The following is a 13,078-nucleotide window of genomic DNA, read 5'->3' as shown; positions in this document are numbered from 1 at the left end:
AAATTCACCTGTGCACAGCATTTGTTAGAGAGTGATTTCTAACTTCTTGTGTTTTTATTCTGCGTTGTTGGACAACTCTAACAGAGTAGGATGACAGAAAAAGAGAGACATTAGCATTTTGTTACCTCTTAAAATTGCAAATCTTCTTGTTGGCTCATCACTTGTTGGCTCATCACTACCTGCTGTTTTATTCTTGTACTAATTCCATAAATGCAGTTGAAAGGGAATATGAAGAGAGATATATAGCCACTAATAAGGGGAGAGGCAATTCTCCTCCTTCCACTTCCTTTAGTTAGACAGTGGACTTTTTCCCACTAATGTATATAGAAAATTCAGTCATAAACATGGCTTCCAGAATGGGGACTTAACAGAAAATGCTTTTGTAACCATAGAATTATCCTGCATGTTAAATACTTTGTTGGTTACCATATTTCTAGCAGTTTTGAGACATTTCCAGGAAACTGGGCATTGAAAGTGGTGATTACTAATAATAACAAGCCTTGTCCAATGCATGCTTAGTACCAAAAATGTCTCCAGGGAAGAGGAACTGTTTAAGGTAGCATAATGTCTTCTGCTATATAGCTCTGTTTTCAGGATTGGAGTACTGTGACACAGCAGTCCATTTCCAGTTGATGCACGTCATTACAGTCCAAAGGATTGGTCTATGAAGTGAAACTTCAGCTAGTTTTAAACCACATTGTCAGTTTAGCCAAGGGTTCCCCAGCCGCATAATTCCTCAAGACGTACAGCAGTCATTCGGGGTCTAGAGAAAAGTTAACCTGAAGTTGAATCTTTTGGATTGTTGGGCAGATTGTTAGCAAGATGAAATTTTTTCTCCGTCTCTAAAGCAGGACATTTGGAGTAGTATCCACTTGCAGCACTGAAAAAAGGAGTTCAGAAAAAGCTCTGGATGGGCTAGCAGTTTGATGGGCACAATAACCAACAGCACATCCAGGTAGACTTGGGAATAACTATTCCTCACCTCGACCGTTCTAATTGTAATTTTGAAAGTCTTTCCAGAAAATGATTCAAGCTACTTGGAGCTTCTGTTTCAGTACACTGCGTATGGCTTGGCCAACACAACAGATGCATATGCATTTTCTCCAGCTGCCTATTGTATAACGTTCTGTCATTCTTTATGTAAACATTGTATTATGTTAGGCCTGTATTGAGTCTATATACAACAGGAATCCACTCACACTGCTAACACAGAGCAGGCAGGGGCATGAGCAGTGTAGCATCTTTTTGCTTCACCCAGGTATATTTAACCTGTGCAAAATAGAGACTGCAATAACATTTTGAGAGTTGTCTCCACCACAGCACTAAACCATTTAAACTTGTCTCCAACAAAATGTGGGCAGGCTTGTTGAAACTTACATTTCTTTCCAAGTTAAACTGCAGGCCTAGAGAGGAAATGAGCTGAAAGAAATATGTACATGTCTTCTTCCCCTGATCACATAAGTCACTTGCTTGACAGGATGGCAGTCAGTGGCATCCTGCCCACGGAAGAGTGACAAGGCTGTTTGTGTGCACACAAATATAGTAGCCAAGGACTGAGGTGCTCACTCTACTTGTTTACCCTGTATCTCAGTTTTTTCCAAAATGGAACAGAGGCAAATATCAAATCTCCTGCGGATCCCATACAGTTGCACTTCTGTCAACTGAGTACCCTTTGCCTGTTTTGTTTAAAGATTTAAGAGAAAATACTGGTTTTTTAATTGTATTCACTTTCAGAGGACTGACAAAGTGTGAATGAGACAACTCAAAAATGAACAAAAATGAAAGTGGATGTTCTTCTATCAGCTGGACTCTGTAAACATGGCATATAAAATTACCTTTTTAAAGAATTGTAGGATTCAGTGCCTGCTGTTCCCGATTCCTCAGCAAACTTTGGTTAGGGAGTTGGGTTCTTTGTCCTTTTTCTCTGGCTTGTCAGCCTGCAAACACAACTTGAGATTTAGTATTTGAGATGTGCATTTCCCCCCTTGGTTTATGTATCACAACTTCATTTAAAAATATATTAATTCTTTGCTAAATAATAGAGAAGGCAAAACAGAAATTTGTGTATGTGTTCTTACTTATGGTTTGTAACAAAATAGTAGAAAATCCTGTTTATAAACAGGTAAACAAAAATACAGCAAAACTCTTTTGCCAACAGAGTACATCTATTGCTCCAAACAATCCCAAGGAATGGATCAGTTACAAAACATGGTTCATGGTTTCTTTTCTTTTCTATAAATCATAGGTGCCCATGAATTTGTTAAAAGATCCTAGAAATTTGACAGGGCATATGTATTTCTTAAATTCTGTGGACTATCTCCATGTTAGTTAAAATGTATCCTCAGTATTATGAGTCAAACTGTTGTTTTGTGGAAGGAAACGGAGCAGTCGGACATTACTTAATATATTCATTATTCAGGTTCTTGGGTTTTGATGATTGGACCATGCTTTTTAAGATGAGGTTCCAAATAAGTAATTTTTTAATTCCTTCCTTGTTCTGCATATGTAAATGTAGGGGGATGATACATACAGAAATAATATATAAGGAAAGCTTGGGACATATGAACTTTAAAGCAATGTCTGTAAATTCCTGCCTGTTCTTCTTAGACGTTTACAAGGACACGATCTGAGTGATGACTGTCAACCTGAAGTAAGTGAATACAGAATCTGGTAACTATTCTGCACCCAGGCAAATCTAATCAGGTTCCCAGTAAGTTGCTCACCTGTGAAGTAGCTACAGTAGTTTCAAAGATTGCTGTTCATTAGTTGTCTGTTTTCTTTCATGCTGCAGCAACTAAAAGTGCCTTTTTCGGTAATGAGCATAACAATTTTCTGTAAAGAAGTTTTAGTTTGCTTTGAAAAGCATTAATAGAGGTCATACAAACAGTTCAGCTAAGAGTTGTTAACATCTGAAAATGCTGCAGCTTTTCGGAAGCCAACTGCAGCCCACAAATGCTGTTCTTGTGAATGTTATGCAGCTCAGGGCCTGTATTTGAAGTTCTGTAGGTGTCATTGCAAAGTATTGTTTAGAGCATTGGTGGGGGGAGGGAAGGTGGTGGGGGTGGTGGAAATTTTTATGCTTTGATTTCATACCAGGTTTTAATGGTTTGAAGTTTGAGAGAGGAGTTGTTCAGTAATTTCTAAGGTTAAAGAAAGAAGGGGAGGGGGGTGAGGGAAAGAACGTATAAAAAAGCAAGAATTGTTTCCTCTGTAATGTTTGAAAAAATGTAACATTTGGAAGTGGATTTTAGAAAACTGGATATACAGCAAGGTATAAGATCTAAATACATTTCCCTTTGTGTTGTGTTTCATCAGGTCTCTAAGGATTTAGGGCAGCATCTTACAGGTGAAAAGTTCTTTCTAATGTGACCAAGTGATTTTTTTTCTTGGCTATCTTGGCTCTGCATATTTGGTTAGGGGACAGAGTGACACGGAAATAGTATACAGAAGGAAATATATATCCAGAAGGCTCATAACAGGTTATTCTCTCTCAGGAAAGAAAAGATCAAAGAACGAAGAGAGTGAGGGGAAATGAAGTAGAGAACTAGATGATACTGCTTCTTTCCATGCAATTTGCCAGTTAGCATGTATAGATACACGGAGGGACTAGCAAAGAAAGCAGGGTTTGTGTGCCATTGCATGTCCAGCTACAGGACATAGCACTACACTGCTGTCCAGCAAACAATGAAGAAAAGGAAAGTTTGTGATTTTTTTAAACAAATTAGGAAATCCCACTTCAAAAAAGTACGTTGAAACATTGCTTAAACAGCAACATGAAACCTTCAGGATTTAAGAAATAATGAGTTTGTCTAAGCTCTGACTATTAAAGTCTTGATCTTTCAAGGCATCTTTGTGTGGCCCTACCAAATTGTTTCTTTTGTGCAGCTCCACTTATCAGGTCAATAGGACTGTTAGAATGAATCAAAGTAAATTACATACAAAGGGGTTGCTGGGATCCACACCACAGTGTTTCATTAGGTTAAAAATTGCATTTCTCAAATTATTATTGTTATACAATATGATACGTATACTATAGTAATATTGGCAATATATAGTTTACACTTAGTAACAAACTGAAGCAAATGATGAAGTTTTAATAATAATTGCCTTATTGTATGTATGTCTGAAAAAATTTTCTCTGTCACTATCTTGATCTGACTTCTGCTTGATAATGCAGCAAAGACATAATGCCACGTTTTTACCAGCAGTGTCTTTGCTATGCAGTGTTAAGACAGAAGTCATCCTTCTTATTTATTTTTTTAGATACTCTGTGTGACACTAAGCAAATGCATAGATCACACTGGAGCTGATTCTGTTAACAGAAGGCAGCCATAGGAAGCATTCACTTGATTTCATTTCTGAATCAGCCAGCAAAAGTGAAAAATGGAGAAAGTATAGACTTTTATTAGGATACAAATAGGTTTAACAGTGATCAAATGCAAATGTAAAACCTATGGAAAAAATAATGGGGAGGCCCTTATTTTAAAATATGTAGAGTTGGTCAGAGCTGTATAAAATATAAAACATTTGGTTTATGTATTTGGATGCAGCAAAATGTTTTTTCTTGTAACTTTATTAAGCTCTTTAAAGTATTCTTCGCAATTGTTGTTGGCTCTTTCTCTGATTGAAATAGAACAATTTGAATTTCTAGCCATGTCATACCATCAGAAGTGACAATGTGTGCATTTCTGTCATTTAGAATTTATCACATTTTCATGAGCTTTTTCATTTTTTATTTGACTTAATCATTACCATTAAACTAGCTGTTTTATTTAGGTAAATTTGCAGATATTAGCCTGTGTTCTTTCTCAAAGTTTCATTTATCACTGGATTTTTAGGTATTCAACTAAAGAAAAAAACAACCATCTGGTAATCTAGCAAGTCTCTATTTAGAATCAGTTCTGACATATCCTTTACATGGATTTCTTTGGACATTTCATATCCTATAGCAGAAACCAACTTGTCCTCCTCACTAATAAGAAATGTCCCATTTTTTATCACGCCAAGTTTTATGTAGAGAAATTAGGCTCTCTGACATCCATTTGGACCAAAAAGTTACGAAAGAGGCATAGTGCTCTGACTTTCAACCTCTCTGAGGGTTCAGACCTGAGGGTTCAGTAGCAGCATAGGAGGCTATTCCAGTTTCTGCTTGAGAAGCCTTAAAGTTGACACTTTACTGAGTGGATAAGTTAAAGGGCAAATCAAATTTCTGAAATTATTTTATGAACCCACAGCAATATGTCATTTCTTGTTTCTCTCAGGTCTGTAAATTGTAGTGTAATCAACCCTTAAAAGGATCATAGTGTTCTTCTTTCACCGTGGCGTTTTATGGAGCTCTTGCTGGAGTTTTCTTTCAGGTTGCTTTTAAACAGAAGTGGAGCTGATATTACAAAACTCCAACTTGTGTTTACTTCTCTAGGTATCCTCTGTGAGAACTTTATACCACTTTTCCCAGCTGCAATTTCCATTGCATTTGGCATTCTGTGCCTACTGGAGCCTTTTGGTTGAGGGTTGGGATTGATGCTATGAAGCTGTTAGGATGCCCCTCCTTCCCTTAGCAGGAACAAATGTGCTACAAGAACAGCACTCATATACAGCCAGGGGATCTTTTTTAATGTAGATCATGGGAACAGCAGCCTGATGTCCTCCATTTACCAAGACACCTAAGCACATACTTGACTTCAAGCACAAGTAGCCTTATGAGCCAGTTAGGTGCTTAAATGGTTTGCTTGATAAGAGCTATATATATTCCATTTTATAGGGAAGGAAAAGGATGTTTGAGTAAGATGGCAGCAAGGAAAACAGGCAGATGTGGGGTGGCAGTGATACAGTTCCAGTTATAGACAAGAACAGTCTACTGACTCGTGACCTCTGTTTCTGAGGCAACTTACCTAACACTACAATTAGCTGGGGAAGCTGGGCTGGTGAAAACTCACAAACTAATATGCTAGTCCACGGCTGATTAACTCTGTGCACAAGGCCTCTACAGGCCTCGAAAAAAGCTATCAGACTTAAAATCTGCATTTCAAGCAATTGCAGTAGTTTTTTGTGTTCCTTTATTTTCACAAAGTTCATATTTCTGCACTTTTGATGTTATTCACCAAGTTCAACTGCTTGGAACATCCAACTACCAACAGAAAGATTGTGAAGGAAAACAAAAGAGAGTCTCAAATCTGTATGTTACCAAATACAATTTTACAATTTGTAATTATGGAAAAAATCAGTTAAACAACATATTCTAATAGTGTGTTGCCATGTGTTTGAGCTCAGTTTGCTTATTTAGGCTGGTGATTGACAGATGCACTTGGTTGCTTCTTGGTTGTTTTAAAATGAGAGAAAATAAGGCTGAATCTCACTGATAGGACTATTTCTGACTTGTCCATGTCCTGTGCCAAAATGCTTCTTTATTACTTTCGTCTTCTTATGCTTATGACTTAGGAAATTTGCAATGACTTGTAAACTGGGTATTACAAACCAAACTGAATTATAAACCATCATGTCTGTGCGACAGATTCACGTTTCCTCAGTGAATTCCTTTTGTGCTTCCAAAATTAGCGTTGTCAATCAAACCAACAAGTGGTGTATGATTACACGGAGTGGATACCCTCTCCCAAGATACTTTCCTTTAGGAAACCAGTCAGAATTGGCTCTGACCTGATGATGCAGACCTGTCAGCAGAGCTGGGGTATATAAAGTAAAGCGACTGTGTTAGCACTTCTGAGCAGTCGTGCATTCCCCGCCTCGCCTCGGGTGTAGGGATTGCAAAAAAACAAAACTACACTGTCAAGACTGTGTAGTTTTGTTTTTATGATTAGAGGCTCTACATTTCTCATGTTGGGATTGTCTAAAAAAATCTTACTGTGGATAAGGACGTCGTTCAAGAAGATTTCGTTGGGCTTAGCCCACTCTTACTGGCACTTTGAGAAATCAGGTTAGTAGCATGTTTTTGCTAGTCTATTTTGTCAGTCATTAATGACCTCAATGTGATCTATTATATATAAATGTGCATGTGTGGGATATAGGCATCAGAGTATAGGCATGGAGCATTGAAGTTCTCTAGCAAGATTGGTGTCTTAAATTTCAGGGGGTAAGTTTTGATAACATTCAGCAAAATTTTTTTCTGGGACACGTACTGTTAAAGACTATTTAAATTAAGATTTTAAAAGTGCATAGAAGTGTCTGCGTAACTTAAAAACTCCTTTCATTTGGGAGTGTTCAAGGTTATGCTACTGAGAGATAAACCGAGAAGCTCCAAGAATAGCTCTGATAAAATGCATATGGTATCAGCTAAGCGCTGATGACTTTTTAAGGGAATCAACTGCTAAGGTATCAATTACATGGCAGCTCTGGAACACTTGTCTGCTGTCATTCATAGCTGGGAAGGTTATTTTTGGAACGTGACATTTCAGATGCATACTTTTTAATCCTAATTATTTAAAAAGCCTTATTAGATCAGTTCTTCATCATGGAAATTTGCCTAGACAATGAGATATGTAAACTTTTCCTTAATTCAGTGACAATTATACTTAGTTAAATGATTTCCAGTCTATTCTGGAGTGTGGAAATTATATGAGTTTTCATAATATTTATTTACATGATAAGATTATTTCTGTGTATTTGAGCTGATCTTCAAAACATTCAGTTATAACTGAAGTAGATCTTGGTGAACTACATGTGACAGATATTTGTCTTCATCTTTCTTTCAGAAAACAAGTGTTGTGTTGTGATGAAATATTGGTCATTTCTCTCTAACTGGGGCATGTTTTTTCTCCCCTGAGAGCTGAAAAATTTGATAAAAGTCAATGTCTCTGTCAAGCTGGAACAAGTATCCCGATAACCAGTAAAGGCAATAAAAAGCAGCTCAAAACCCCAATACAATATCTGTTTCTGCCCTTATTCACTTTCTATATGTAGATTCCAGGCACTGATTTCAATGAGAGAACTCATATCATGAATAATTTTCTCCCCTTTTAAAGGTAGCATAAATTTGGCTCAAAGTGAAAGAAATTTCATCTTCTCATTAATTTTTAAGTTAGGTCTGGGACTGTCACAAAATCAGACACAAAAGCCAAAGTAAACAAGAATAAATGTGTGAGTGAGGTTGATCTGAAAAGATTATGAGGTTAATCCGTATATGGAAAGACATGATATACTGACGGGAAATTTTTTTAATGAGAAAAATTTTAACTTCAACTTAAAAGGTATATGACACTATTTACTTCAACATCAGTAAATAAATTTGCTCATGTAAAATATGAAATAGTTCTGATGCAGAAGCTTTTCTAGTTGCAGTGTGCAGTTTCAACGTAGGATCTCATTTCATAGGAAGAGAAGGCAAACTATTTTTCTTTCAGATTTCACATGGATCTGCAGTTGTTCAAGCCATCAGTGTCAGTGGCTACCTTATATCCTAGCTTACATTTCAAAGGTGGCTGCCTCTTCATATTCAAAATTCCACTGAGATACTCTCTAAGAAACAGTTGAATTTTATCTGTGTCTTTAATGCCACTATGCTTCTGTGTAAAATTCACTACTTACAGATTGCCTTTAAAAGGAAGCCTCACAGCAATTTTTTAATTATTCAAAGCCAAATAGATTGTAGACGTTCACATTTCATTTAATTTGCTACTCAAAAACCTAGTTGCCTTCCCTTTGAAGGCTGCAAATGTTTTGTGTTAACAATGAACTTTTACGTGGAGATTATTTGCTCTTTAGGCAAAGAAGATTAATGGAGAAATAGTGGCTAGACGACCTGCACAAGGTCATGTAATGAGTCAGGGAGAATATCAGCAGCAGAACTTCGTCTCCTGCTGCATACTTGTGATGCCAAATCAAAGCTTCACTAAATATAACAGTTTTGCGTTCAGCTCAATGGTGTAAGAGAGTAAGTTGCTACACAACTTCATCAAAACCTGCATTCTTCACATCTCACCAGGTCAATGTGATTTAAAGCTGAGAAGAATAGATTATTATCAGTAATTACAAATATTCCTAAAGTCTAGTAAGAAAGATGTTTCTATTGTAACAATTTTAAGGAGTTTGACTATTGATATCTAATTATGTTTTTGTTGCTTTCAGAGTGCCTGTAAAGATGACGACAAAAGCACCAACATTTACGCAGCCGTTACAAAGTGTTGTGGCACTGGAGGGTAGTGCCGCAACCTTTGAGGCTCATATTAGTGGTAAGGCTTTGATCTATTCTTGCAAGATTGATTTTTTTCTTTGGTAACATTTATGCTGTGTAAAACGAATGAAAACACTTTGATAGATCATAATCTAAAGATCAGTGTTGATATGTGAATACATCCACATCAGACAGCACATTGTGAGGTGCTGTCAGGTTTCCACAAACACGCTACATAAAGCTGCTTAAAGTTATAGGGGTTCCCAGGCAATAGCCAACCAACCTGCCAGTGAAGCTGGTGACAATGTATGTTCTCATGGATGTTAGAATCATCAGAATTGGAGGAAAATAACAGAAAAAAAGGAATGGGCATAAAAATACATACTGTGCTAATGAGGGACCCTCAGATGCACAGACAATAATCTTCTTTAGGTGATAATAAGACAGAATGAGAAGTCAAGGTGCAAAAGGGATAGCATATGCCAGTTCTTCACTGGCCCTGTGCTAGCCATTATTTTGAGTTTCTACCTTCTCTGCAACCCCCTTGACTTTACTTAATTTCAGATTTGTGGCAGGGGGTTAAAAGAAAAAAAATCTAGATCCGTATGACCACTGAAGACAGTAGCAACCCCTAGTTTGCTAGATAGTAGAAGTGCATAAATGACAGTACAGGGCTGGATTGATATAACTAAGTTGATGCAATTTAAAAATGCACCACATTTTAAAGAAGGTACCCATTTATGCACAGTGAAAAGGTCAATGCTAGAATGTGCTACGCACAGTGAAAAATACCCCAAAAGTCAATGCTAGAATGTGCCAGATGCCATGCAAAACCTGAGATAATTTACCAGAAAAAACAACACCCCGTTCTAAGAGTGCCTCTGACATTGGCAATGACTAAGAAGAAATGACACATGTTCCTGCTGAGGGATTTATATTGTCTTACAGGCATTAGCAATATGATGACCCGCATACCATAAAACGCTCTCCTCAATCTAAAACTACACAGATGCTCCAGGACAGGTGCAAGCACAAAGTCTATCCAAATGTAATGCTCTCTGACATCTATGGTCTGCTGTGAGTGATCACTTGGACCCTTTGGCTAGTGGTGGTTCATACAAGATGTTTGAATACCTCCATTTCTGTAGTCTACATCAATGATATTATTTCATGCTGCATTTTGCTATTTGGCCCCATAATTTTGTTAACCATCCTGCCCTTCTTTCATTATCAATATGTTTTCTGTGAAAAGTTTCTTTCAAATAAATCCACTGACCATTAAAAAGAAATAGATAAATGTATCATCAGAACCAGTTGGGATGCTACCATTATGGCTGAATATGTGATTTCAACTATTTTCATTTGTGTGATATCATGGAGTACATGCGAGGGGAACTTGATTTCTTACTAAGAGGAGGTGCAGCGGTTTTTCTAACTGCATGTACCATATTTATATTTTAGTTCCAAATTTTACGCGAAGCAGTCTCCTGTTAGCTTTTTTTCACATTGTGGGATTCTGGAATAGCTCTTCTGGCCCAAAACCACTCACCAAGATTGACAGATCTGACAGTGACTTGGTATTTAGTTTTTCTAATGCATAAAAATATTGTGAATGATTTGTCTCCTGAATTGATTGCATAAATCACAGACTACACAGTTTTATTTCTGCTATGTAGTCTGTCCTTTCTGTCTGTCACAAATTATGAATTTTAAATTCAGATTTTGTTTATCTCTCATAACACTGCTCTTTTATACACAAGTCAACTAGTAATGCAGAGCTGCATATTGAATCAGAAGAGCCCAGTTAAGCTAAGAGTACCAAGAAGAGCTTAGCAACCTCGTGAGAGGCAATTTTGCAGTCTGTAACACTAGAACAGATGAATTATACCATCATACCAGAGAGTGCATTAAGTGCCACACTACAAAGGCTTAGTATCTGATAAAAGTACTCAGTATCTCTGCCTGCAGTTAGAAAGCACAGGCCCATAACCTATGATTCAAACACAGTAATGCCAGAGCAGCTAGGACATTGCTACAGGGATGGCCTCACTGGTTGAGCAGCGATGAGGGGACGTGAGACAGCACGTCTCTGTCGCGGAGATCTGCCGTGCTGCTGGCAATAGAACTGCGCCCATTCTCACATCCATGTACATGTACTCCACAGCACTCCCAAATATTGAATTCTTTCATAAAGGAACTAGCTTGTACATACATTTTCATGTATTGCAGAATGCAAGGCAGCCTTTACACTCTGCATATTGTTAAAAGCTGTACATAGATTGCACATAGATGGGCAGTTCCTGTCGCATCATTGTCAGGACAATCTCACTGAATGCCATAACTTAAACAGTGAAGTTGAGGGACTTCAGGTTCATTTTCTGCTGTTTGGCAATAAAGCTCAAAAAACTCAGTGACCATTTTGAAATAGAAAAGAGGAATGTCCTGATAAGAAATATTCAAGTAATAGTGTAATTTGGCATGTATAATAGTGAGCCCCTACTCCACACAATCCAAGCAAAAATAGCTATATTCTAAGATGGCCCTTATTTTTAGTCCTAGCTCTGTGGTGTGGGACTAGCAGAATGCAATTAAATTTATAATTTGGGAATTCTTTTAGTCAAGATTTTCAAAAATGGCTTCTAACTTTTGGTCTCTGGAACATGCCAATTTGAGACATGAAAATAACCTCCATTTTTTTAAATCTAGGCCTTGTTCAACCTACAACACAAATGCCTATGTTAGCTAATCATCATATGATGCTGCACCAAGAAAATTAAAAATTGTGGCAGTGTTTCAAGAAATTCACTGCAGATAATATAACTTCTGCTTGCCTAGCTTAAGACACTTTGATCCATACAAATATTGAACACACAGAGCTCTGGATGAAATCAGTAACAGTTGCTGGATAACCTGTGTTTATGAAAATAAAGCCCAAGATGTCTTATATGAGTTGCACAAAACTGATTTGTATCAACCCTCATCCAGGGCTGTTTGATAACTACCATCTATGAAATTAACTGGGCTTAAATGTGTTTTTCCCTTCTGATTTCTAATCTTCTCTAAAACTGTCCACATTCTGTCGTTCAATGTGTGTGTACTTGTAGTTTGCATATATGTAAAAAGCAGTTTTTCAGCTATGAGTTCCTAATTAAGTTTAACATGACTGCACACATCCAATAAAAGCTTTTGTCTACATATCTCAGCTTCTCTTTCATTTTATTCTCTCACAGTCATAATCATGGCACATACATATATAAAAATAAATATTTTATATATATATATATTATAAAAATAAATAAATGCATTTATAAGGGATACTCTGTAAAGGGAGCAGATATCTGTTGTCCTCTTCCAAATCACAGAGAGTGGAATTTGGAAAATTAGAGCAGCTCTAATAAGTGCAGTCTCAGATCTCACTCAGCCTCTTTGCAGTGAAATTGGTGATTCAGTGTACGTGGGGAAGTCCATGAAGTAAATACATATTTGCAAGGATTTTCATCTCGGAGAAATGCTGTTCTAGGAGCAGAGAGGAGACTTTGAGCTGGAACTGTCTACTTAAATTACTGCTTCTCCCTATTTATGTGACTCTCATAAGACCCTTACTTGTTTGTCAAAAAGGTTTCTCTTGCTTGGTAGAGTCGGCTGAGTAGAACACCAGGAAAAGAATTTCCATTAGGAATCTAAAATCAGCATTTGAAGCTGAAAAACCAAGTGTGGCTATAGCTGGAACCTTTCTGACTAACAGAGCCTTGCTCATAGCCCTGACTCCAAAAGAATAATACATCTGAACAACAAAAGATCAGCTGATTCCAGCTGACTGCTTTCCACCAAAGTCAAGCAGTAATCACTCTGCAAAAAAGAAACCAAAAAACTCCATTAATAAGTCTTGATGTTAATGTCTACAACAGCCACCTTTCCTGTCACTTTATTTCCTAAAATCGTTGATTCTTAGCA

The 13,078-nt window shown here is 37.2% G+C and overlaps 1 protein-coding gene across 1 annotated transcript in view; it reads left to right on the top strand.

Moving 5' to 3' along the window:
- Positions 1-9,091: 9,091 nt before the first annotated feature.
- Positions 9,092-13,078, top strand: part of TTN (titin) — a 246,515-nt gene continuing 242,528 nt past the window's right edge. Inside the window, 1 exon segment of the mRNA XM_064515504.1 lies at positions 9,092-9,182. Coding sequence (XP_064371574.1) covers positions 9,092-9,182 — 91 coding nt within the window.

Source organism: Dromaius novaehollandiae, chromosome 7 (assembly GCF_036370855.1).
Source record: "Dromaius novaehollandiae isolate bDroNov1 chromosome 7, bDroNov1.hap1, whole genome shotgun sequence".
NCBI lineage: Eukaryota > Metazoa > Chordata > Aves > Casuariiformes > Dromaiidae > Dromaius > Dromaius novaehollandiae.
Note: the sequence above shows the minus strand (reverse complement) of the source record. Positions and strands in the feature narration are given on the sequence as shown.